The sequence below is a fragment of the Gallinula chloropus genome, assembly GCF_964237585.1.
Source record: "Gallinula chloropus genome assembly, chromosome: 1".
Lineage (NCBI taxonomy): Eukaryota > Metazoa > Chordata > Aves > Gruiformes > Rallidae > Gallinula > Gallinula chloropus.
The window spans coordinates 107,276,601-107,304,362 of record NC_140085.1 but is presented as its reverse complement, the minus strand read 5'-3'; the positions used below and the strand labels follow the sequence as shown (position 1 = coordinate 107,304,362).

At 40.5% G+C, this 27,762-nt stretch overlaps 1 protein-coding gene across 2 annotated transcripts in view; it reads right to left on the bottom strand.

The window, feature by feature from the left end:
- The window catches only part of USP25 (ubiquitin specific peptidase 25), a 92,385-nt gene that overhangs the window by 25,360 nt on the left and 39,263 nt on the right, over window positions 1-27,762 (bottom strand). For both annotated transcript variants that reach the window (XM_084269769.1, XM_084269770.1), the window contains exons 6-13: window positions 14,673-14,759; window positions 10,475-10,612; window positions 9,499-9,575; window positions 7,967-8,040; window positions 6,407-6,555; window positions 2,565-2,692; window positions 1,736-1,831; window positions 1,289-1,450 (exon numbers count right to left, since the gene is read on the bottom strand). In XM_084269769.1, the coding sequence (XP_084125895.1) occupies window positions 1,289-1,450; window positions 1,736-1,831; window positions 2,565-2,692; window positions 6,407-6,555; window positions 7,967-8,040; window positions 9,499-9,575; window positions 10,475-10,612; window positions 14,673-14,759 (911 nt within the window). The remainder of the gene's footprint in view (window positions 1-1,288; window positions 1,451-1,735; window positions 1,832-2,564; window positions 2,693-6,406; window positions 6,556-7,966; window positions 8,041-9,498; window positions 9,576-10,474; window positions 10,613-14,672; window positions 14,760-27,762) is intronic.

Sequence of the window (27,762 nt, the reverse complement as noted above, 5' to 3'; positions counted from 1 at the left end):
TCCAACTGCCTGCTTACACTTTCTGTTGACAGCAACAATGAAGCGATCTCCAGTACCTACAGCACACTGGGAATTTTGCACCAAACTATCTAAACTTGCTCCAAACAAGTCTTGTAACTCAAGCAGTAAAGAGGCCAGCTCCCCAGCAAAAGGACTACCTATATGTAACCAGAGGCATAATCACAGAATTGTAGGGGTTGGAAGGGACCTCGAGAGATCATTGGGTCCAACCCCCTATAATGGGAACTTGGACAATAGAACTAAGCAAGCAACTGACTTTACTTTGCTTACAGCACCGCAACACAGTGTGAATAACCTGGATCCTTCAGTAGTTTAAAAAGCTCTGAGAACATTAACAGCTGACAGTATTGCTCCACACAACATGTTGTTGCCTTTCTACAGATTGACAAAAAGTTGTAATACTTACTTTGTACAGAAGAAACTTCTTATATTGAGTTTGAACAAAATGTATCACTTTTGATACTGTATTTCATGCAAATAATGGTAGCTTTTAAAAGTTTGTCTTCTCTTATCAGCCACTGCAATTTCTACTGGCATTATAACACAGTAAGAGATTTGAAATCTTTTTAAGGGTTTTTAGATTCATTTACTTCACTTTTCTGAACTACAGTGAGCTATCTTGACTGGATCAAACCTAGAACCCCACTTTCTAAATGCAACATAAAATCTCTGCTATAAAGTGTTAGTATCCACCCAGCCAAGCTCTGGACTAAGTTATACTCTATTAACTAATAGTTACTAGCTTCAGTAATGAGAAAAATAACTTCACTGGACCTTTATCTCACAGATAATTTGGCTACTCTGTATTTAAAAACTCTGACCACTAGGTTCCTGACAATCTTGATGACAAACAAGCTGCAAAGCAGATTTAACAGATAAACTGTACACCAAAACCCTTGAAGCTCTGCAGCATAGATATGCTGCCTAAATTCACATTCTTAAACAATACACTTGGGAAGAAGTGACCTCACCAGATATTGTGTCTATTTGGAACTGTAGGTAATTCTGCATCTAAAGACCTTTTGTAAACACATGAAACAAACCCAGATTATTAACATCTTGGTTTATTTAAGCCTGTCACACTGAAAAACACTTCCCGGATGAGAGCAGGACGAGATGAAGTGAGCTTTAAGCCATACTCCTTAGAAGGAGATGCCTAGCTGTACTGATCTGGTGAAGAAAGAAGGAACCCTCTCTCGGCAGGCAGGTGTGCATGCGGAGGGTGTGACTGGCGTCTGGCCTTGGGAGAGCGTGAGGCAGCCCTTACCTGGGTGAGGTCTGGGCCAGCAGCGTGCCGCCGGCAGGGGCACTAGCACCCAGGTCGTCGACGGGAGAGGTGCAAACCGGCTTGCTGGAGGCAAACTCCAAGGCATACTGCAGGACATCTACCAAGGGGAATCGTTTAGGACCAGAACCATAGCTTAAATATCTGTTAACCATAAAACGTATTAATGCCATGACTCACAGATACAAATAAATAAGTAAATAAATAATAATAAGGCTTTTATTTTTCTGGCTGACTGCAATTAAATAAAGCAGGCCTTTCTTTCCTAGCACGTTTCATGCACCAGAATTACCATAATTACACAGCTTCCAAGAAAAAGCAGTAAAAGAAAAGAGATCCAGAAGGGAAATCTGGAAATAACTACACATAACGCATACAGTTATTCTATACAGCCCACATTATTTGCAATCACACAGTTATCTATAGTACCGTTCTAATCTCTGTTGTAAAACTGTGAGGTACTCTTTGAGTCTCTTGATTTCATCCCGTTTAATTCTTGTTATTTCCCTGTTTTTGTGCATATACCTGTAAAACATGAAATTTAGAAAGATGTGTCAGCCCTCAGCACCCCAACACTGAAATTGAAGTCTACGCACATCAGCCACCCTGTTTAGTGCTAATAAAAACACTCACGCTCTCTAGTACTTACAAAATATGAGGCAGTAAAACAAACTGAGAAGAAGATGGTAAACCTATTAAGCCTTCCCTCCCACAACTTTGAGAGATGATTTTTCCCCAGTGTCAAAAGCTCTGTTCATACCATGAATGACAAACATGTATCAGAGAGCTTCTAAATTAACTGTTTTAAACAGCAACCACATAGCAACGCTCCTATTTGATTATTTAGCCTCATAAATAACATTCAGCATCTAACTGAAGTTGGCATTTCACATCTACACAGAAACACTGATGCTAAGAATACTCTTTAAACAATGCAGTCTATCTGGAACTGATACCTGACTTTTCATCCTCTTTCCCAATTGGGCTCAGTGTGATTTTTCAATGTATCTTTCCTATATACACAACTACCTAACAACAAAGACTGAAATGCAAGCAGGGGCAAGGTAGCAGAATGTCTCTAATTGTTATCTATGTATATTTTCTGAAACAGATGAAAACCATGAAAATTACAACTTGTCTAGTTAGAAGAGGAATTTACTGTGATATAAACGAGTATAAGATGCACCAGCAACATTTAAAACTCATGAGATTCAGTCTATATTTATACTAGGACTTCGTTGATAATATTATACTGTACCTGTCCAGATACAAAATTGGAGGAAATTCTAATTTGTTGTGTATCTTCTCTGGTCTCCCCAAAGCCTGATTAAACTCAAATCTTGATAGCTCAAAAGTTAAGACAGGAGGAAGCTCAGTGAACCAGTGCTGAACAAAAGAAAAACAGAAAACCCCACAATAAATGCCTTCCAGTAGCAGAACTTCAGCAATAATGGTACAATACCTGAAGACTGAAACAGCTGTGGGAGGAATTGGGTTTAGAGGGTGGATCGGTGTAAGCTTTTCCAAGTTCCCATCTTTCACCTTGACCTTAACCACAGACCATTTGTCACCCATGCTACATCAGAGCTTTCCAACTCATCTATTGGGATCTTTGTTAAAGCAGGGTGTGCAGGAAGGCTTCTTCCTTTACCATTCACCTTGCTCATGCTAAAAGCAGCCTACACTTGAACCTACCTGCCTTGCCAAGTGTCCTGTGCTCCTTTAACTCACAAGGGCCACACTGAGGGAGTCATTTATACTGTATCAAGTGCTCTTCCTGTTAACACCCTCAGACTCAAGTTTCTGACCCTTTCATTCACCTGGTATCACTCAAAGTTCCTAATGATGTCTTCTTAGGCAGGATCAGTGAGTACTCTGGGCTGGGTCAGACAAGCTCTTTCAGCACTGCAAAGCTGCTTCTTGAAATCTCCTCAGTGCTAACAACCACTCCTGAAGTTTCTACTCCTGCCTCTAATCACTGCTAATTCATCCAATCTGTGTTATCATCACCTTATCCCAGCTTTGAATATTCAGTAGAGACCTGCCCTCAGTCCTCCCTTCCTTACATACTTCATTTCTTAACTATAAGACAAATACAGCTCTAATTCCAGCAGGAGAGTCCCTTTATCCCTCCCCACTCTGCAACACAAAACCCACAGTCTATCCATTTAATACATTTGGATGTCTAACCATCAGCTCAAGTTTCCCTGACTGCTGCAGACACGGTTGCCACACACTTCTGATGTCAGTGCCTACAGCCCAGATGTAGCATTTCACTTAGGGCCCACTCCAACTTCTATCCAGACAAATGTCTTGAGTAGTCCTTTCATGCAACACCTCCAAAACAGCCTTTTCATTCTCTGCTCACTGCTACAATTCAGGTCCAGGTTCTCACCACTCCACATCTCAGTGTGATGTTTCCTCTCCTCTCCCCTTGCCCAGCCTAAGCCCACATAGTCTTGTCACACCAACAGATTTCCAGGGTGCTGCTGATTTTTCATAGTCCATTGCCTTCAGCATCACTCCTCACATCTGTTTACAAGCAAAACGAGCTGCCTTCCCTTTTCTTGCCTACGTCAGCCTCCACTAACCACTTTTTCAGTTTTAAAGGACAGAATCATGACTTCTCTCTTGTAGCAACTTCACACAGCAGTAAATTTCAATGCTAAAGTCAGCAAAGCCACACCACAACCCTCCTCACTAAAACCCTTATGTTGCATGGCCTCCAAACCACTTAATGATGACTAAGCTGCTGATGTGCTGAACTTCATCAGCCATGATGCTGACAAACATTATCTCATTTTCCCCACACTTCTAACTCCAAGTATGTGCACTGACCTCCAGCTTCTCTTAGATCTGGATTTAAGCTCCTTGGGATAGGGAATGTCTCTCTCTCTGTTCATACTTTGGCTGGTTTGATGACACCCTAACTCCAAGGCTGAGGCTTTCAGGCATCATGATGATGAAGATAATAAACAAGTTAAACGCCCCATTAAAGGCAATGATGGGAACAAGGAAAAGTTAGAATTTTACTTTCAGGATAAAATATGTGCAACTACCCTGTAAGCCTTGTCTACCAGCTCAGAAAAATGCCACTTGAACTCTGCATTCAGCTGAGTCAGTCTTTGTTAAAACTAGAAGAAATTCAGCTTCCTTCAGTACATCCAGACCGTCCAACGTACCGTAACATCTTTGAGGCATTATGTTCAAGCGTAACTACTAACACCATAAATCACATACTTCAGGGAAAGGTAACCAATTTACTTAGCTCCAGTAAGAACGGAGTAAATGTTCTAGATTAGGACTTCAAACACTACCTTTCTTGTTTTGCCACTGTTGTCAATCTGTCACATTCCACTTCCATTTCCACATGCTAAGAAGCCAAGCTGATTAAAACCCTGACAGTTTCACACAACTCAGAGCTTAACACTCTAGACCGGTGCATGACTATCCTTCTGTTCCCAGTTTCCTGACATTACACGTTAAAAACCCCCTCAAAACCAAAACGAGTACACACCCCTCCACCCCCAAATCTGACATTTCTAGTCAAGCATTTATAACTGAACTGGCACTTTATGCATGAATGCACACAGGTTTTAACTGCAGGACAACCTTCAGTCCATAAGATGAACAATCGTGCTCTTGCAGTAGCTACATACAAGATTTCACTTTGCATAAAGAAATTGAACTTTGGACTTTACCAAGATTTATGAGGTTTTTTTTCCTTTCTGTTATAGTTCAGGAAACATGTTCCTTTTAATAATTAATTTCTACAAGTGCTGGAATAAAAAAAACAAAACAAAAAACAAAAAACAAACCACCCTGTGAAAGACCAACATATCCAGTAAGGTGTGCAAATTTGTTTGAAAATGCATGTTAACATCTGATTTGGTTGATCAATATTTGATCAACAACAGCTGATCAAGGAAAGGCACTGCAAAAGGAATGCTGTAAAACTTTTGTTGAAACCCCAAAATTGGAAATAAAACTTTAGACTGGAGGATGATTTCAGGTTATGTTACTAGGCTTAGTAATTAAACCCCATGTGTGCATTGATATGATTAAAGGAAGGAAAATTTCATTAGTGCAAAACATTGACAACAAGGAAGAAACTGTACCCAAACTTTTTCTTTTAGTAATTAAAACCTCCTGTGACATCTTTAAAGTAACTGTGGTGAAACATGAACAGCTATGTAAAAGGTAAAGTGGCTCAGCCTTTACAGGCAATGGGGATTCCCATATTTCCACATCAATAACCCACCAGTTGTCAGAGCAGCTCTGCCAGGCAAAAACGCTGAGTGTGCATCTGCATGCCAGCAGTGAGAGGGGACACTGCAGAGCACACCCTCTTGGTCGACAGACACCACTGCTCCAACTATCTTTTTCCCCTAACCTGTGACCTCCGCATAAGAGATCCCATTTGCTACCTCACCCCTACAGCCCGCTACGCATACCCCACTTCTTTGGAGGCTCCATCTGAACCCCTCTGCCACCCACGCCTCCAGCACACTCGGACACATGGCAGCCCCCTGCTCAGCAAGCACTCACTGAAAGGAAGAGCAGCCCACAGAGCCAGAGCGGTCTGGCAAGCACTGCGAGCAGGGAGAGGGGAACTGCTCACCAGAGGGGGCAAAGAGGACAACACTGGGACAAGCCAGTGAAAAGGGGAGAGGGGAAGGGTGCTGAGGAATTACAAGGCAAAGCATGGAGGAATAACAACAATGCACTGTGGGTCAAACCCACAGCTCGCGGTCACTGTTTGCAGCATTGGCACAGGGCAGCGAGTCAGGCAGCGCAGTGGCCAGCTAACATAGGACATTACGCCCACAACCCCTGTGGAGATCAAGTATCAGCAACAGGTGGAAACCAGGCTGTGCCAAAGCACTCTAAGCACTTAATTCTGCCAACTTTGAATAAGCACAGGCTGTATCCCTTACAAAAAATACAAAAAGACAATACTCTGGATACTCCAGAAGAGATACAATCCCCCAGTGAGAACCTGCACAGCTGCAGGTCACAAAAACTCCCAAGAACCTCAAAGAAAAATGAAGAGCACTACAACATCATGCTCAGAAAAGCCCACAGAAGCACTTAACTCACCTCCTGTCCAGACTTTGCAGAGTTCTCTGAATGGAGAGATTCAATTTCCCCTTCAATCATTGCAGCTTCTAGGCACTCATGCAGATCTTTAAAGCCATTAACCTGGAGTGGATACTGCCCAAACATTTCCGTGTTCTCAAACTTTTTACCTTCACACAAGAAATTAATAGTTAAGGTTTTTAGGAACAAACATTTACCTTTAAATAACCCTAACAATCCCAGGTCACCTGACCTAATCTACACAACAGTACCCACACTTTCTCAATGAACAATTATATGTTTGAAATATAATTACTCAAAAAAGGCACTTCAATTGTGAAAAATGAAAAGTTCATTTTCCTCCCTTTTTTATATTGTTTATTATCAGTGTGTTCAAAAACAAAACTCAAAATGACATGGTGCCACAGTTGGATGGGAAGTTCTACACGTACAAATCAAAGTCCTGCTCCTGCAAACAGCAGTTTAGTAACCCAACTGTATAAGGTTTCAGCAAAGTCAACGGAACTGCTGGTATGAAACAGCCCTCTGTGCAAGTACATTTAGCAAAAAATAAAAGCACAGAAGAGAACAGTCACTTCTGTCCTGAAAACAAGACCATAATTTGGTAACAGTGAATAAAGAGTTCAAACATGAGAAGAAATACAGGTGACAAGTGATTTCGATGTACAATTTCAATTGATTTCATCCTAAAGTCTTACATCTGCCAGCTTCTTATCATTGGTTTGTTTTTTACAGATCTCCTCAGTTAAGGTGAGGACGTAAGGGATGAAAGTAGCCAAATACCGAGGACCAAGAAATCTGCAGAATGGTTGACATCTGACAGCGAATCATTTGATACACTGTTCCAAGCAGAGATAAAAACAGGAAGCCACTTTAAAGATTACAGCTGCTTCATTCAAATGCAGCTCAGGAGTCATTCACTCTTGGGTTGGGGGCAGAATACCGAAAATTAAAAATACTTCCAGAACTGCTGGCCTCCTGGAAATAGAGAATGCTGAATTCTGCTATCTACTTGCTATATGCAGATAAAATAAAGGGAACCTTGTCATACCTCTTCAATACTCTCTCCAACTCTGCCCTCGAGCAGGTTTCCACTGACTTGTTTTCAACAAACTGTACTGTGAAGAGGGTGAGCTATCCATGCCAGAAATTGTGCAGGAGAAAATGCAACAATTGAAATTTTGAACTGCATTAATTGAAGCAGAGCATGAGAAAGGAGCTTAATGAAATACAGTAACTTGCTTTCTGTGTACTATTAGTAAGTGGCAAATTATTTCTTGCAAGCATTCTTGCCCAGCATCTCAAGCCTAACTTCTACTGCACTTCAGTACATACGCTCACCTCCTGGAAGTTATCAGCAGTCTTTCTGGACCACTACAGCTCACTACATTTACTTTCAGTTTCACATTCTCAGGACAAATTTGTCAAACCAAATGCATATTGCCCAAGTACACCTCTGCAGAAGTAGCTAAAATGCCACAACTGCATCGTTCACCTGTGAATGTCAAGAAGCACTAAACAGACGTGAGCGCACCAGTCCACGTAATTTCAGATGCCTACCTTCAAGGACACCTACTGCTAGAAATCGTCCATAAAACAACTCCACCATTGGGTTCTTTGGTTTCTCTCCCTCCCTGAAAAGAGAGGGCATGTTAGTGAAAAAAAAAAAAAAAAAAATCAAAGACAAAGCTATGAACTCTTATACAACCAGGAGTGGAATAGTCTGGATGCATCATGGAAGTGCCACCTACTGTATTTTCAGTTCCTGTTCTTAAAGTTTTGTACTTTCCTCTAACAACAACAACAATTCCCTAACAACCCCATGCAGTGCTACAGGCCTGGGGGAGACTGGCTGGAGAGCTGTCAGGAAGAGAAGGACCTGGGGGTGTTGGGTGACTGAAGGTTGAATATGAGCCAGCAGTGTGCCCAGGCAGCCAAGAAGGACAATGGCATCCTGGCTTGTATCAAAAACAGTGTGGCCAGTAGGTGTTGGGAGACAATTGTGCCCCTGTACTCAGCATTGGTGAGGCCAAACCTTGAGTACTGTGTGCAGTTCTGGGCTCCCCACCGTAAGAAGGACATTGAGGTCCTCGAGCAAGTGCAGAGAAGGGCAACCAGGCTGGAGAAGGGGCTGGAGGGCAAATGATATGAGGAACGGTTGATGCAGCTGGGGATGTTTAGCCTGGAGAAGAGGAGGCTGACGGGAGACCTTATCACCACCTACAACTAGCTGAAGGGAGGTTGTAGAGAGCTGGGCGATGGTCTCTTCAGCCAGGTGACAGAAGATAGAACAAGGGGTAATGGCATGAAGCTGTGCCAGGGCAGGTTTAGATTGGGTATTAGAAAAAAAATCTTTTTACTGAAAGAGTTGTCAGGGCCTGGAACAGGCTGCCCAGGGAGGTGGTTGAGTCACCTTCCCTGGATGTGTTCAAAAAAAAAGGGTGGATGAGGTACTTAGGGATATGGTTTAGCTTAAGATGGGAACGATTGGACTTGATGATCTTCAAAGGTCTCTTCCAACCTTGTGATTCTGTGATCTGTAATGGTAAGAATATTCTGAAAATTAAGTTTCAGAAGTGCTTCATTCTAAGAAAATTTATGTGAATCGGATTCAATTCATGAGGGGTCAAACTGCACAGAACCCTTGTAAAAACTGTTTCCTACAACATTCTAGAAACTATTATGCATTCAAAAGACAGTTTACAGATTCATTTATACAAATGCTTAGTATTTACTTCTGAGAAGAGAAATTGGAGCAAGGTTTTGAAGCATGTAAGATACAAGAATGAAGAGCCAAACTGCATTCAAATGCAAAAGCCTAACTGATTACGTACAAAACATCTTTACTGTTTGTATACTTAGGACTTCACTCAGCAAGGTTTCTAACATGAAAGAAGGTGAAAAAAAAGGTAATTTATGGAAAATCAAAGGTATTAGCATGTATGGAAAAAACACAGTTGAACTAAAATAAGCTGCAGGAGTTGGATCTTTTTTTGCCATAAAGTGAGAAGTGGATTTTTGGTGGTTTGGTTTGCTTTTTCTCATCAACATGTTCAATATACAGAGCTAGGAAAGAAAAAAAAAAATCTTACCTCTCTTCTTCAGCTTTAATTTGGAAGGCATCTTCTAGCCAATCTAATAATTTGTGTGTAAATTCACTAACATCTTGCTGTTGAAAAAGGCAATATGATTAGTGTATGTTCACATATGTAACAGAATGCAAAGTCTCACTTCACAAGTGTCAGTATGGCAGCGTTCCCTCACCCAAGAGCTCCAAAACCACCCTATGTCTAAGAGTATGGTTGGGTTTTTTATGGGTGGCTTTTAGAGCACACTAAGGGTCTAGTGTTCCTCAGTCATTACACTGTCCTGTGACCCTTATTACTTTGGCTCAGCTTTCAAACCATGCTACTCCAAAGGCATCTTATGAATCCCATTGTTCAAACCCTCTGGTATCTAAACAAGTGGTGACTAATATTACTTTCATCAACCACTAAATTCAGAATGCTGTTTGTAATTAAATACCTTCGCCACATAACCTCACATGGGAGAAATAAAGTAGCCAAAGAAAGTGCTTCTCAGAAAAGCAGAATATACACACCAGGACTTAGGCAAGAATCCTGAATATGAGGATCCTCCAAACCAGTATCTACACTAACAAATAGCATACTGGGACTGTACTAGTCCTGGATGTACTGTTAGATCAGAAGAGTAAAGCTTTTTCAAAAAGACAGAGACTTAGAAGCTAAACTAAAACCCTAGTAGCAAGAACATGGAACTATGTTAATTTCTAAAATAACAGGAAGAAAGCATGCTGAATAAAGTAGTCATGCTGTCCAGAGTTGTCTGTTGCTGTTGGGGGTGTTTTGGTTGTTTGGGATTTTGTTTTGTTTTAAATAAAAGTGACTGGAGATCACATAACATTAGGGAAAAAAATCAAGACTGTGACAAATGAGATGTTTCTTTTCTATGGACTTTTGCATTTTTATTGTCCATTTCAAGTGTTCCCTATTGCAAACTAACCATATGAAAACATGCATAAGCCTGATGCAAACAGAGAGGCATTACCTGTTGGGAATCATTTGATTTAAAAGCATCTTTAAGGATTTCAACTGCTCTCGATGGGTCAACATATTTCCTCTTTGAACCAACTAGAAGTGCAAACAGGTACCTCAATTCACGCATAAAAGGCAGATTCCTATGTTCCTGTATTTGCAAAAGAATTAAAAATGTTTAAACAAAGGGGTGACAAAAGTCTACTTTACAGAAGTGTTACCCAATGAATTCAGTATATATCCAGCCAAAGATCGTAACAACACATGAGCTTACTTGTAGTTCTACACAGTAGTGTTGCACGCCTTTTACTTCGATTTACAAAATCATATAGTTCTCTGGGAAGAAAAGTACCTTTCAGAAAGCTCCCTGAAACCCCAACTTGCTGTGGCTGGATGGGCAAGTGGATGAGTTGAGTTGCATTTAAGACAGAACTGTTCTTTTTCAAGACTTACAAAGCCTGAAGTAATAGCTGCAACAATACACACTAATTTTATAAGCAGCATTGATTTTACTGCAATTAGTATTCCTCTAGCATAACTTCTTGTGAGCTTACACACTGCCTAGTACATTTTTAAGCTTTGTTTATTGACATTTAAATTTATAGGGTGTACACAAATCATTATTATTTCTCTTGACAGAAGTAAGAGAAATGGGGAATATGGAGTTCTTTTTCTGGTTTCCAGGAAAGCAGCAGAAGAAACACTTTCCTGCCTGCATAATGAAAAGCAAGTAAACCCAAACACAACTCCATCAAACCAGAGATTAAGCTACAGGCTACAAATGCTGTGGAGATTGGGTATCACTCATAGTCTGGAGTAGATAGTCAACAAATACTTGTGAAATTAAAACCCATGTAATATCCACTTGTATTTAGGACAAAGTGTCATTGAAAGGCAGCACAGATGTCAGATGCCGGTCAAACTGGAAATACTTGAAAACAAACTATTTCATATGCTCAAAAAGCAGACTTGTTTAGTTACTCCTATGTCAATCCAGCATGGATAAAGCTTTTTGGACTTATGTTTTATTTTAGCTTTAGAAATTATACATGGTGAATGGGAATGTGTTCTACATAATAACTAATAAAGTATTTCCAGCCATGCAAATTTCCCAGTTCTACTTGCTCTTCTAGTCCACCTTGCAAAACACCTGCCAATTATAAACAAAGTTCACAGCAAATCTGAAGACTTCAGATGTTACCCTAATTTAGCATTAAATGAAAATTTAACTATAAAAGCAACCTCCTTATTTCAGAGTCAACTCACTGTAAAACAACAAAACAGGAAAACAAATTTTGAAAGTTATTTTCTAACTATTTTCATGAAGTGACCTATTAAAAATAAAAGAATTTCAAGTTTTACATACAGATATATTTTACCAGGATGCTTCAATACCACACAACTTTGTAAGTGCATCAACCATCAAAAAATGCAATTAAAATCCGCTTTAAAATAAAAATTGAATGTAAAGTTCCATCTAAAGCATTGAACATTTTATCACCTATCTTGCCTGCACAAATAATTTCTTAATACACTAATGTTGGAACAATTTATGATTAAGAAATGCTTCCCAAGCAGTCTGCACGTTTAATACATAGCAAACATTCATCCTTGTCAATCTGTGTGCCGGGACACAGGCATAGTGATAATTTTGAAACAGGGGGAAGGGTGTGCTAACCTGTAGCACAGTAACCCACTTCCTCTGATAATAAAATATTTCCTAACAATACTGTTGAGGCCAAATATTTAGCTGGCCTCACTGTGTACACCAAGAAAAGATCTGTTCATATGACAGCAAGAGGTAAGAGAACTGGGACAGCAAAGAGCTACAGAGAATCATGTCTGTTCTACAGAAGCTGAAGAACACACCAAAGAAGAAAAATTAATTTCAAACAAACAAAAAAAACAAACAGATTGAAGATCTTAAGCATAGGCCCAAGTTTAAAAATCCAGAAAAACAACATCTATTTAGCTGAGGCATCAGGGTGGGGTTGTTGTTCGGTTTCAGGATTTTTTTTTTAAGTCAAGATGTGTACTGATGACTTCTGGATTAAAAATTTTACATGGCAAATGATTAATAGTAGCATTTGGATTCAATATATTGATAGGAAAGAACAAAAGCATCCCACTGTGCAATACTCCCTTAAGTACAACCACATGCTTTTATTCTAAATCAAGATATTTTCATGAGCCTAGCATTAAACTGTACTTTCCACCAACTGGGCAAACAACAGGATGTAAAACAGATTCTTGAAAATCTGGGTTTATTAAAACTTGGTCTTTATTAGCAAGGAAATTTGATCCTAGGGAATGTCAGTCACATACCATACTTATTACTAGATTAAAAATAAAAACCAAAACAAAACCAAGTTGAGATCGTTTTAAAACAAGTAACCACATGGAAGTAAATTCCATCTTTTCCTAAATACTCCCCAAACCATATTTCAGCACTAAGCTGATCTTTACTCAGCTGCAGGTAAGACAGAGGAATACATCGATTAGTAAAGTTGTTTCATTCTGGAATTTAAATTAACGAAGGAGAGGATACAACCTACTGCCAGAGGTTCTCACAAGCAGGCTTGCAGCAAGCAAAGTCTGTGCACAAAGCCATGCACTCGCCTGGTTTCACACTACTTCACGCAGCCTTAATATTGCCTGCTATGGTCAGAATTTCTAAATAGCTCTTTGGAATTGCTAAAGGCATTTGGCTGACAGTGCCAGTGCTTGGGCAAGACTTTTTCAAAAGACTACAGCTTGCTATTATCTATTTTTTTATGTCACCCCTTAGATGCCATCTCCTTTTTACACCCTGAAGCGAAGGTAAAGAACTCTGAATACTGAAGGATATTACTAATACAAATTATATGACTAAGAATGAAATACCTGGCAGAAAAATCAATCTAAAAATCAGAAAAATCAGTATTTCTGTACAGTAATTTCTGTACAGTAATTTCTGTACAGTAATTCTTTTCTTTGGTAAAGCATGACTTTATCCTGTGTGTCTCAGTAAAATACACTGTCCCTTTGATCCCAAAAGTATCCTTTTTTTATTTATACACCATCCCATGACTTAATAGAAACATTTTTCCTAAAATACCCAAAAAACGAACCAACCATATAAGTGACAACTTGCTCTTTGAATAGGGTGGTGGAAACAGAAGAAATACAGCTCTTACTGAACAAGCAACATCCCTTTTATGGTACATACCTAAAGGTTTAGAAAATGGACGCTATCTTCTCTATGTTTGTTTTATCTTGCTTTTTGAATTGCAGCTCTTACTTTTGCTAGCCAACATTCCAGACAAGCCTAAAGTACCAAACAACTAAAAAAAGGCTGACAACACACACCTCTCTGTAAAACCTGAAAGTAAGGGGCTAAAGACAGTAGTCTCATTTCCGGTTATGCAAAAAAAAAATCACTAAAAAAGTTGCTAAGAAATTGGGCATCAAACGCCTTCATGCTTCATACAGTCACTTCCCCTTCCCATTTCTTCCTTTCTATTTTGTGACATAGAAACCAGGGTGCCCCCTTACATGTATCCTCAGAGGGCACCCATGAAGAAGAAAAATTGGTCCGGTTTGTCCTCAGCCCATGACCTCGCTAGACTGAGGTCACAAGAAACATGAGCCCCTCCCTGCTTCCCAATCCCATGTGAGTACCAGAATAAACATTGGAAAATTTATGCTAAACAGTCACCTTGTGAGAGGGCCAGAAGAGACATGCTACCATCTGAAAGCTTAAGCTCAGATCATGAGTTACAAGTAATTAACAGGCCTGAAAAAAGCAATGAAGTGGCCAGGTCAGCACCAACAGTGCTGCTGGTAAAGCTACACAGATCAAACCCATGCGTGTAACCAAAAAGCATGCCCCCAGCCACGCAGCATGAGGGGTCCACAATAAAACATGTTTGCTAACACTAGCTCCATTCACCTGAGAAATGCTTTCCTGCTTGTGGCAGTGCTGCTACAGCTGTATCAGCCAAGCCCTTCCACCAAACCTGGTCTAAGCAGCAGCACACGGAGCAAGTGTCACCTCTCTCAACACCCTGTCCCCATACTCTGTCAAGCTGATATATTTTATGGAAGATCTGTAATAGTAAGCACAGCCCTATAAAACCTGTGCTCATCTAATGTGCAGAACAGTGCAAAATTCCATTACAGGAGAGAAACATCCTTATCAGCCACCAGTGGAACTCAGCTTCTAATTTTACCTTTTGGTTTCGGGGCAAGTCTTGGGCATTTGCAGGAGGATTGAAATTTAAAACTAGTCTTCGAAACTCCAGTAGGTTAAATAATGACTGAAAAGGGAAAAGAAAAAAAAAAAGATAGTTAAGAAACATTTAAGCACCTCTGTAAACAACACAAAACTCTTCCAAATGTGTCTTAGCAAACTAAATGAAGCGTCAAACATATGAAATGCTAAAGGTTCATTTCAGAAGCTGCATTATTCTCCTTAACTTTGCTAAACATATTTTCAACAGATGACAATTCTTTTTTGCCAAGAAACCACATCATCCAATAAGCTTCTTTATATTTGATCACATAAGTGGAACAGTAATTTTAGATGATCAGTAAATAACTTTTTACAATACAAGTTTTATTAATTGTATAACTGTCAGTTTTCAAATCAAATTTGAGCTTGCTTAGCCATGTAAAATTAATCTTGTAGACCCACCACCATCTACCTCCTCACTGCAGAGGAAGTACATCTTTGTACCTGCAACTGAAATTCACTTGCAATTATCCAGACTTTTTGCATTGTGTCCACTCCTCCCGTTATTACCAGATCTGAATGCCACACATCAGCATAAAGGACACTGGGTTACACACCTCTGCAGGTAAGTAACTGACAACATTCCCATTTTATGAACAGCCAGACACAAGAATGGGTGTCTACAGGCACATTTGGGAAGAAACCCACAGTGCAACACTGTGGAGCCACGAGAACAAGGCAACTCCCGGGTGTAAAACTCAATGTCCGAAGCAGCGGCCGAGAACCGAAGTCCTCAGCACTTGCGCGACTGCATCGCTGCTTTTCTGTGCGGGCAGAAAGCACTTCAAAGCTCAATTCTCTACCAGACACAAGCATTTTGATGAAGAAAGGGTAGCAGAAAAGGTCTAAAGTATTTCAAACATGCATATCAGAAGCACAGGAAAGATTTGGCCTCCTATTCATCCCTTTTTGCTTTATAACCTATATTTCCCCCCCCAATCCCATACTGCTATTTATTTGGGAAGGGCAGAGCTCGCCTACCCCAGCAATAGGCTTTGATACCACAACCTGTCTTACACAGGTGAAGACGTAAATCTCAGAATACAGCAAATGTAGTTGAATTTCAACCCCACAGTGAAAGTGAAACTCAAGTTGTGAGGAGGCACTGCATTTATTCCAAAAATTTAGAAAGCATTGAAAGAGAGAGACAAGTTTGCAAAAAGTTACTGCATTACCAACTCTCCTTGTGAAAGAGCCTGTACTGAGTTTAACCTCCTCCCATACCCCAGAAAAAATAAAAGGCTAATGTCTTTCCTAACTATTAGATTTAAAAATAAAATCATAACAGCTTTCAACCCCCCCCAAAAAAAAACCCCACAAAACAAACCTACAAGCCTTTCTGATCTTGCCAAATCAGCACAGAAAACTGAACAGTCAAGCTTCCACCCCCCATTTTACAGTTTTAAATACAGGTTCCCCTTCTATTTCTCCTTGCAGAGAAGGGAGATTAAAACAGAGTCCTTTGTTTACTTACTCACACACAGAAAATGCTAATATTTAATTCAAGTGTCATTCTAGAAGTTCATACTAATTGAAGTTATGTTTTCTGATGTAACAGCATTCCACCGGTGGGCTCTTCATCAAGCAAAACATAGCAATGTCTTACATACAAAATAAACCAGCTGCTGAAATATAATGTCCAAAGACTGACTTCTCTCCATGACTAATCCAAGTGCCATCAAAGTGCCAAGCAGCTGAGCTGGCCAATTTCGTAATACACACACATGAATTAGGTACAGAAAACTGTACTAAAGTTTAGCATTTTTGCCTGGCATTCAATCCCCAAGTTTTTCATGAAAAAAAATGTATTGTTTTAATCCAGAACTCTAAACTGTGAGCATTTAACTCCATGCTTTATTAAGCAGAACAAACCTAGGTTTTCAAGCTGCTGAGAATAATTAAGAAGATTGCCCAATACACTTACTTCTTCTTTGGCTTTGTTCGACTCCAAATTTAACATGCAAGATATTTAGTTATTAAGCTTTTCTTCAAAAGAGCTTACAGTGTCAATGGTTGTACTGAAATACAGCAGAAGGCTCACAGTTCACCTACTACAACACCACTAATGCCAGCAGGACAGTATCACAGCGTGGCTCTTCCATATTGAGCTAAATCAAGTTCAGTAAACTTGTACCATCATTAAAAAGTAGTAATTTCCCAGTTGTTTTGGGTTTGCATGGCAAAATTTTAGTAGCAGAGGAGCTACGGGGGTGGCCTCTGCAAAAGCTGCTAGAAACTTCCTCTAGGTCCCCTATATCTGACTGTGCCAATACCAGCAGGCTCCAAGACGGACCCACCGCTGCCCAAGCCTAAGTCCATCAGCAACAGTGGTAGCACCTCTGGGATAATGTGGTTAAGATGGGAGACAATTTCATGTTGGAAAAGTTTGTGGAGGACTGTATCCCATGGGAGGGACCCCACACTGGAGCAGGTGAAGAATGTGAGAAGGCCTCCCCTGAGGAGAAATGAGCAGCAGAGACAACGTGTGATGAACTAACCACAACCTCCATTCCCTGTCCCTCCATGCAGCTGAGAGGGAGAGAACTGGGGAATAAAATTCAGCTTGGGAAAGAAGGGTGGGGTGGGGGGAGGCATTTTAATATTTGATTTTATTTCTCATGACTCAATCCTATTTTGGCTGGTGATAAATTACATTAATTTTCCTCAAGTCGAGTCTGTTTTGCCCATGACAGTAATTAGTGAATGACCTCTCCCTGTCCTTATCTTGACTCACAAGCCTCCCCCTGTCTAGTTGAGGAGGGGTGATAGAGTGGCTTTGGTGGGCACCTGGCCTCCAGTCAGGTTTTACCCACCACACTGGTGTAAGTGTAAACAAGTATACAGCAAGTGTGCCTGAGACCAACCAATTTTTATACCTGAACGACCTGAAAGAAAAACCTACAGTTCTTCATGAGATAAGGAGATAGAAAGGAGTTATCCCATGCCCAACCACCCCAGTGCTTCAAAAAGGGACTAAGCAAAACAACTCCCAGTTTTCCTAGCCATCTGTTGACTAGGCTTCCTACACCCAGGGCAGGATGTTCTTCTGCAGCCACTGAGAGACAGCAGAGACTGTCCCTGTCCTGAGTGGCACCTGCTGGCCCAAGGCCAAAGCACTGGCCTTCCAAACACACTGCATGGGGCAGTGCTTCATCTCTCACCCACTTGGCTTCACTTACAGAAAGGTGTCAGCAGCCCCAGTGGAAGAAAACAGGCTGGATTTAAAAGGTGGATACTTCATATCTTACTGGCCTTAGTCAAGTATTTTCATACTTTACCAATGTAAACTATGCAAAACTTAGGCATGCAAGAAAAATTCTGTAAAAGGTGTATGTGAGGTTCCCAGTGTATTTAAACCTATTTCAAGGCTATCATCTGGAAACTTTACTTGCCTAAGACAAGTTATGTTAATTCAAATAATCACAAAATCTCAACATATTTTTAGAATACATGCTTCAAACTACGTCAGTTGGGGAGCTGAACAAGAGAGTAAAAGAAAACACCAATAAAAAAACCACAATAAAAACCCAGTGTCAGTTTAGGGCACTCTAACTGTGCCAAAGGACAACCGCCATACTGTGGCTTTCCCCTATTTTGTGCTGGTAAAGACATGATTTCTGTCATGCCAGACAGAGAAAGGTAGAGTTGTAGCTTCAAGATTGTAAGATATAAAAAACATTCACTTCTCTGAGTAATGCCTGTCCACACTGTATAGACACCAGTCGCCACTTCAGAATGTGAGCTGCCTTGACTTCACCTACAACACCCTGCTCATCCCTTCCAACCAGTCTTAGTTTTGATAAGGATTATCCAACATAAGGACCCTGGCAGAATGTAGGCTGCCCAAGTACAGGATTAATTCTTCAAATTCAAGAACTGTGATGCTGCATTAATACTGCAAGACTACAAATTAAGTCAGCATATTAAATCCAGAAAAACTTGGCATGCCACGCATCATTAAAAGCTGTCAGCAGAGTCCTAAAATAGCAAAAGGTACTGACATCAACAATACTTGGAGACTAGGAAATCAGTACTTCTGTGCCTAGATAAAAGATGACCCATCAAATTGCCATGCAGAGCTTTAGAGAGGCTCTGCCTGATGGATTCTTGCACCTTCTAACTAGAAGTTTTGTATCATTTGTTTGCAACATTAAGAACAAAAAAAAAAAAAAGAAAAAACTGCCCAAGAACTGGGTAATTTTTAATATCAATCACCTTAATAGAAGTTTACATGAAAACTGTAGCTTCTTAATACTATGAACACAGCCACCTTCCCATTCAATTCATAAAGGTTAAGGCTTGGAAGGAAGGACACTGAAATTGTTCTGTGAAACAAGATTCAGAGTACGAGAGAATTAAAGCGATTTGGTGTACGAACTCTAAACCAGTCAGCAAGATGCCAAAAACATTCTCATTTGGCAGAAGAGCATCTAGGGTGCTCAAGTAGAATGAATACATTTCATCAATGCTGTAATGGCTGCAGAAAACCTGAATTTACAGTGCCAAGTAAAAAAAAGAAAAACCATGAAGTTGTCCTGGTTTCAGCTGACAGAGTTAATTATCTTCATACCAGTTAGCACGGGGCTGTGTTTTGGACTTGTGCTGGAAATGGTGTTTGATATTATAGAGATGTTTCTGTTTTATATGGAGGTGGTTCTGTTGTTGAGCAGCCCTTACACACAGCACCAAGGGCTTTGCTGCTTCTCACACCACCCCTCCAGCCAGTGGGCTGGGGGTGCACAACAAGCTGGGAGGGGGCACAGCCAGGACAGTTGACCCCAACTGACTAAAGGGATATTCCATTCCATGAGACATCATTCTTGGCATAAAAAGCTGGGGGAGGAAGAAGGGGGACGTTAGGAGTGATGATGTTTGTCTTCCCCAGTAACTGTTATGCATGCTGGGGCCCTGCTTTCCTGGGGATAGAACACCTGCCCATGGGGAATAGGGAATGAATTCCTTGTTCTGCTTTGCTCATGCAAGTGGCTTTGCTTTACTTGTTAAATTGCCTTTATCTCAGCTCATGAGTTCTCCCACTTTCACTGACTGGTCAGGGGAAGTGAGCAAGTGGCTGGGTGCTGCTTAGCTGTTGGCCAGGGCTAAAACCATGGCAGAAGCCTAGCAAACAAAACATGATACACCTACCAGCAGACAGCTGGAAGTCCACCAGCCTGCCATTAAATGTGGTCATCATTCAGGTTTCTTAGTGCAGCCCTGAGAAAAGCTGTGCAATTTCTGTTCTTGTGGCAGGCCAGTTTGTAGGGTCCCTTTTACCAAAGTGAAGGGGACTAACAACAGGCAAGGATACCACAACTGCTACAGGTGTGCGTGTCAATACCTACATGCCAGCAGCAAATACTGGCTAGGAATTTGTCCAAATTAGTGTCACAGCTTGAGATTTAACAAGATGAAAAAAAAAATACAAAGACTAGCTTGAATTTTAGCAAAGAAAATTTAGGAAGGGCTTCATTTGGCTAGTAACCAAACACTAAATGTATTGTATTAGTACAGCTGAAAAGCACCTCTTCAGCAGGGGGAAAGAAAACGTATGCATTCCTAGAGAGCTCTAAACCAAATCGCCTCAGGTACTGGCATTTAGCTTAAACATGATCTTGTTCAGTTAAAAGCTTATATATGCATTAACACCCATTTGCCTCACTTAGTCATCCTGGGCTTGTTCCGCATTTCCAACTTCACATTTATTCAGATTTTAAAGCCACAAAGCAGAGACCAGATCTACCTTCTACCTTGTAACTCACACCGGGGCTGCCTCCCCCATCCTCTGCTTCTGCATGGCTTATTAAGTGGCAAATCCTGTTTTCAGGATAGAGGCTAATGACAGGCATTGAATGTGGTTATCAGACCTATATTTGAGCTTATGCATGCATTTCACAGCAGTAAAAGACAACAAGCAGAAATACAAGACTTCTTGTAACGCTTAAACTAAAATGAAACTGATGGCTATACATATATGCAAACTAGTTTAAACACATTTTACTTAAAAGGTAGAAAATAATTATTCTAACAGACGATTTAAAATATATTTTCTCTTAAATACGTTAGTATCCCTGTGTATTGTCTTCTAGCATTTAAAGAGAAAACCCTCAAACTTAAAAAGTCATCCAAAACATGCTCCTGATACTGCTTCTTGCCATATACTGAGAATTTGGCACAGGCAAATTCTTTAGAAAACTGCATGTAAGGAAGAAGGAAAGGAAGAGAGGAAAAGAGCTTCTCAGCTGAGACTTGAGCAGGTTCCTGTTCAAACTTATCTGTGAAAGCATAGGCAGATGAGGCTTTTTTCCCCTTTCCATATCCCACACAAAGCTCCTACAGGCAGATACGACACTGTCTCATGGACAACTTCAGCAGAACAACCCCACGTGTACAGTGGTAGCAGTCAGAAAAACATTTAGTATTTTCAAAGTCACAGATCTTAAAAAGCGTCGCAGAGGACATTTTTATTTATAAGCAGACCACCAATCAGCATTCCAAACTGCTGAAAACCAAGGTATAAATGCAGTTTTAAGCTGTCGTGTTTTTCTTTTCTAAAAGGCTGAGGTGTAACACAAAAGAAGATGGAAAGCAGCTTTCATACTTGTTTGATCTAGAAAGTCAAACTAACTGAAGACCTCTAACAGACTTGGGTTAAGTCAACATTTTAAACAAACAGCTCACCACGGTACTACCAGCCTGCATTTAGAGAACATTTACTTGTTTATAGCAACAAACCCCGAACATTACTGCAATTCAGAAGACAGATAAGTATGATATGAGACGTGTCCAGAAGAATTCTCTTTATACTTGTGTCTTGGCACATACTAAAAAAATGCCATTCAACCACTCCTCCATTATGTGTTCAAAGCAAGAAGAAAAACAATAATTCTGTCAGGACATAAAATAACAGCCAACATTCCCTTACATGGTTACTGTTTTCAGCTTCTTGCCTAAACGCCCAGCAGCACTGAGCAGGCTCGCGGTGTAACTTCAACCACCACACCTCAACAGTGCCACAACAGCTCTGCGCCCTTCCAAGCCTCCCAACTGCACAGAGGGTCAAAAACCCTCTGTACCCTTTATTTTAATTAAATGAACAACTATTTTACGAGTCAAAAGCTAAAGCCATCATCTGTTGAAGCTTTCCAACCCTTCACAGCAGAAATTCTGCAATATTATGTACCACTGAATACGAGGTAAGAGCTTGAAATAAATCACACAAGCAACCCAGGGGAACTGGAGACCACAGAGAAGAACAAAAAGCAGGGAAATTAACATCCTGTCATCCTGTGGTATTTGCTGACTGAACTTGGAAGTGACAGGTTGATCTTTACTCAACAGGGGAACAGAGGGAGTGATGGAGGGAGGGAAAGCAAGAAACTCGATTTCCAGCATCATTACGCCTCTGCCCATGAAACTCGACAGAACAGTTTATCTCATATTCCCCCTCCCACCCCTACCTCAGGCTGTTCCACTGAGAAAACAGCAGGAAGAGAATATTCCATCAATGACTACTTTAACTCAAACAGGGATTGCTCACTGAGTGTTCTTCAGCATGCAGCCTTCCATTGCACGCCCAGGGAAGCATGGGAGTCGTGTACAATGTACATGTATGCAACTCACTGTATAACACTAGGGTTTTTGGTATGAATGCACTACCACAGCATCCATCACAATCCTTCCCATTGAACGTGCCAAATAGGAAACACAAAACAATGAGAAGTTAGATACTTGTGGCAGGCTGCTTCAGAGATGGTAAGAACAACAGCCAAGCCACCAACTGGGAAGAAAATGCTTGCTTGATTCTCACCCTTCAAGCTGGCGTGCTTCCTCCCACAACTAGAAGCTTAGGATCAAATGAGATCCTAACCCCAAATATACCGACATCAGGAAAGGAAGAAGGCTTCTCCTAAACACAAAGCAAGACAATTAAATGCCAGAAGTGGTGTTGGGGACCCTGAAAACAAAAGTTAAAGAGCAGCCATGGAGATTTATGCTTTTAAGATGGTACCTTGTCAACTTTTTGTTCTGTAAGCTATGCGTTTTTGGGGAAGGAAAATATTGAAAACGTCTCTTTTTAATGACTAACCAGACTCTGACAACTCCGGTGGGGGGGCGGAGAAAGAGTGTGGAGATGCCAAACCTCAGCTGTCCTGTTAGGATAACTTGTTTGGTAAAGGGAGGAGATAAAATCCAGACAGGCCCTCAGGAAGTCATGAGACTCAAGAAAATGCTGCCCCTAGTACTTTAAGTATTGGCCTGGGCAGGGAGAGAAAACAGAGCATCACTTGTAGTACACTTTTCATGTCATGCCCCACACACCTTCTTTCCTGCATCAGAAATTTATCTTGCTGCACTGAGTGGTGACATTCACAAAACATTCAGCTACTTGGTCTCTCCCACAGCACCTTTTTCAAGGGGCAAGAGCTGCCAGGGGGATTACTTCTCATACACAACCAAAATCCTATTTGGAACTCCAAAAGATAAACTCTCTCTTGTGCAACGCCTTAAAGCAAAACATCTGGGACACAACCTGCAGAGGCAGCAAACCTCCAGACACAACTCCAGCAGCGCATCCATGTCCTGAGTGACCCACCTTCTCTGCCTTGCATCCTGCAAACACTTCAGAACTCACGTTCACGTGATTCAAAGGAGTTGCTTAACAGGCTCAATGGATATATTATATACACCATTTTCACACTATAAACTCTTTAAAACCAAGGAAAGAGCAAAGTTACCTTTTTACAAGGGACCCACTGAAATCTACTGCAAAACAAGTGAAAGCACGCAGTAGCATATTTGTGTTCTGTTTCTTTAAAAAACTCAGTATCTTCAGTTCTATTTCAAGAGGAGGTAGATACAGTTACAATAATGAGAATTTTTAAAAACCCACACAAACAAACTCCTAGAGATATTCTAAAACCTCAAGATTTAGGAATTGTTCTATAAAATTTAATCTTACTAACCAGTATCAAAAGCACATATGGGTGAGCTCCTGTCAAAAATGAGGTTTATTACAGGTTCAAGGAGGCAAGAAAATCACCAGGGGACTTTGATCCCTTTCTTGGCAGGTAAGGAAGACCTGAGCATTCTTTAATACAGTTTTGCTCTGACATGTTTTCTTGGCGGCTCAGTTTTAAATTCAAGGTATTATCAAGTCAGAAGTCTCCAAGAGCAGGATAGATTTTTAGAAGTTATGCTGCAGAAAAAACATTACTCTTCATTCTCAAGATGCTGAACGAAACTGCTGGAAGCAAAAAACTTTGTTTTGGAGCTATCTAAAGAGACGGACTCCCCTCTTACCCTACAGAAGAGGAAGTCTTCAACATGTGTGTATTCCTCTAAGGCACAAATAAATACAGACTAAAAGGCAGTATTTCTAGCAATGTTTGAAGCTTGTTAGGGTTTCCTGTCACTCACTGTAAACATATCTTAAGGAATTTCTTGCTCTTAATGCATATACAACAAACAGTTGACAACTGCATTTGAACAAGTCAGATAATTGATGGCCATAAAAACCAGCACACGTTGCATAAGGAAGTAGTCAAAATGTCAAGAGCTTTTTTTCCCCCCCTCCCTTAACAAGCACCTTTTAAATAGAATGAAAAGAAGAATTTTCTTTCTTTGCAATTTAGTTTTAGATTGTATTTCACACTGTATTATTGTGACTGACAGTATGTAACATTTAGATATTGTTGACCTATGTGATGTGTCAGATTTCAAGCCTTCTTAAGAAAGCTTGAAAATACTTCGACATAGTCAATGCAACCCAAGGAGTCAATCTGCCCTGTGGATAAATAAATATGGTATTAGCTAATGCTCCAAGTTAACATGCATTGAATTTCCTGGGATGGTTGTTGGAAACCTAAGTCTTCCCGGCTGGCAGACAATATTAATAACCTAAATTTTCAACCAGCTGAAGTTATAAATCTTTCAATAGTTTATTTGTATTTCATTCTATAGACCTAAACACAGAAGTTTAACTCTCTTTTAGGATCAAAGTATTATCATTCCAAACACCACAGATTTTTTAAAATAATATTGGTGGTGACCATAAGAACTAGCTATCTCTCTTCATAATCAATTTTCAAGATATAAAGTTGCACATCAGGTATAAACAACATGAGATCATAGGTTTTTACGTTCCCTAACCTCTGTTTGTATCTCTGTGATTAATGAATTAAAACTCAAGTTTCCTTGAAAACATTACTTACACATATGCAGTTTCCTGTGTATTTATCATCTTTTACAGAAATGCACATACACACAAAATCAGTCACACTGAGATTTGGGACTACTATGGAATGTAAAATTTGATTACACAACAGAGAAGGTAAAATGCCAAGACATATTGGCTTCACAGAGAGCTTTATTGAAATAAAATGTTTCTCTATTAGCACCAAGACAATGTTTCTGCTATTGGAATGAGCTATGCATGTGAAGGCATAAGGGAAGGAGAAGGATAAACAAAGGAAGCATCAGAAGATCTCAAGAAAACAGAAGATTCAAACACCTGATTGATTACTAGATGCTGAAAGGAAAGAAGCCTAAGAACACAAAAACTTTGGTGGTAAGTGGTAGAACAAAATAAGAGTTCTTCCTGCTTCATTATCTGCAGCATTACCTAAGTACTACTAGCAGGTAAGTAAATCCTACCCATAAAAAAACCCCACCCCAAACCAAATCAAAACTAAGAAACTCTGCCACAAACAAACAAACAAAAAAACCCAAACCCACTCACTCAATATCAAGTCATGAAAACTAGATAACAGCAATCCAGTTTATGTAGTCTACCAGGATTTCAGAGTAATTTCTGAAGAAGTCATTCAACAAAGGTGTTCAACTAAGCAGGAATGATGCAAAGTGGAAGGTCCAGGCACAGACAAACAGACAATCAAAAAGAAACAGAGGGTAGGAGCAAACCATCTGTTCCAGCCCGAAGCGATGTTACTGCCAATTCACAAAATCTCTTCTGGAAAGCAAAATTCAGAAGTGACCAAGGAAAGAGAGCAACTGGCAAGATGACCAGGTTTGCTCACTACAGAGATAAGCAATATAGTAAACAATCATGTGAAACTGAGAGACTATGTAATAAGGTGGCTAAATTCCACACAGGTAAGTACAGTGACATACATGGTGGAAAGCAACCCTAAAATGTTACAGAAAGTGACAGGCATCAAGCTAAGTTGTATTATTCAAAACTTTGACTTTATGACAGATAGTTCCGTGAAAGTATCAGTGCAATACATGAAGTAGTTAAAAGCAGAATAAAGTAAGTAAGAAATGAAGACAGAATGAAACAGAAAATCTTACTACAGAATTATAGGGTAATTCAGCTCAAAAGGGACTGATTGAAGTATCTTGTTGAACCTTCTGCTCAAATGAGAAGCTCACCTGTGAGATCATACCAGGCTACTCAAAGCCTTTTCCAAGCACATCTCAAGCTTTCAAGGTTCAATAGAGCCTGCACAATCTCTCTTGGCAACCTCCACTGCCTGCCTGTCCTCATGGGGAAAAATGCAGAAGAACAGACCCTTCTTGCAATTAGTGGCTTCTGCCAGCTTTCCTGAGCTCCTCTGCCCTTCAGAGCTGCCTCCTAGGAGATCCCAGATAGCAACTTTCTGAAAAAGCCAAAGCCTGCTCTCCCGAATTCTAGGGTCTGTACCCTGCTACTCCCTCCTCACCTCCCACCAGGATCTCAAACCCCACTATTTCACAGTTACTGAAGTCAAGAGCACCCACATTACTGTATCTCCAAGCAGTTCTTTCACTTTAGGGAACAGCAGATCCAGCTGTGCACCACAACCAGTTGGTCAACTGTATCACAACAAGTATCAACTGTATCACAACAAGTATCAACTGTATCACAACAAGTATCAATAAATTGTCCCTGGTACTCTGCAGGAATCCTCTTTGTTTCCTGCTGTGTTCAACTTCCAGTAGGTGTCAGGACGTTTAATCAAGTTCCCTATGGGAACCATGAGCTGTGTGATCCAGAGATTTCCCTGCCTTTAAAGAAAGCTTTGTCCACATCCTCATCCTGAGGATAGTGGTTTGTAATAGACTAACCAGGGTGGTGTCTTTACCAGCCTCTTTCAGTCCTGACTGACATACTCTCCTCTTGTCCCACGCAAGTTCCACATACATTTGAGCTGCTCCTTCAAGAGGAATGCAACATCCTCCTTTCTCATTCCTCCCTGTCCTTCCTGAAGAGCCTGTTATCTGTGTCCAACATACTAATCACACATTGACAACTTTCCTGGTCCCCCAACTAAAATAGTGCTAGAGCTAGAAAGGATCTGGAGAACAGCAACAAGGCAGATCAGTGGTGAGAAAAGATCCTACACAGGCCACAGCTTGGCAGGCAGATTGGAAAGGGAGACCATCAACCTGTATGACAGCAGTCCAAAAAGCTAACAGCAATCAACTTTTAACTGCCTTGTCCACCAGGAGACATGGAAGCCACCATAAGAAGCTAGTCAGTGCCAGATTCAAAAAACCAAACAAAACCAAGGTGCTTTTTCATGCAATGGAGAGCTCAAATAGAGAGCACAGCTATGGGGTTCATACCCAAAGGGTGTGCAAGGTGTTTGCAAGGCTCAAGGGAGACAAGTACCTAAAAGAGAAGTCCACTGAAGATTACCAACAAGCTGCAAAAGATAAAGAAACTCCCCCAAGATGAAAGCAGTTGGAGACTTGGGAGTGCTTTACCACAGCAGCACCATGCAAACTGTTTGCACTCTTCTGGAAGCATCCCCTTGCTGAAATTGCTGGGCAGAACACTGATCTAAATAGACTCAGCCAATTACAGCAGCCATTGCTATGAAAGTAACTGTATTAGTTTATCTGAAGTGCTTCTGCCTGATCGTAATTTGAGTAAAAGGGGTACTAAATACTTTATCTACTTCCTCTCAAAACATCAGACTGAAAAGTTATGGAATGTTGAATTTCCTTCTTGTAAAGTAAAAATAAGTTTTCCCCTATTGTATTCCAGTTTCACTCATAGTTTTCTGTGGGTTTGGATGCTTTTG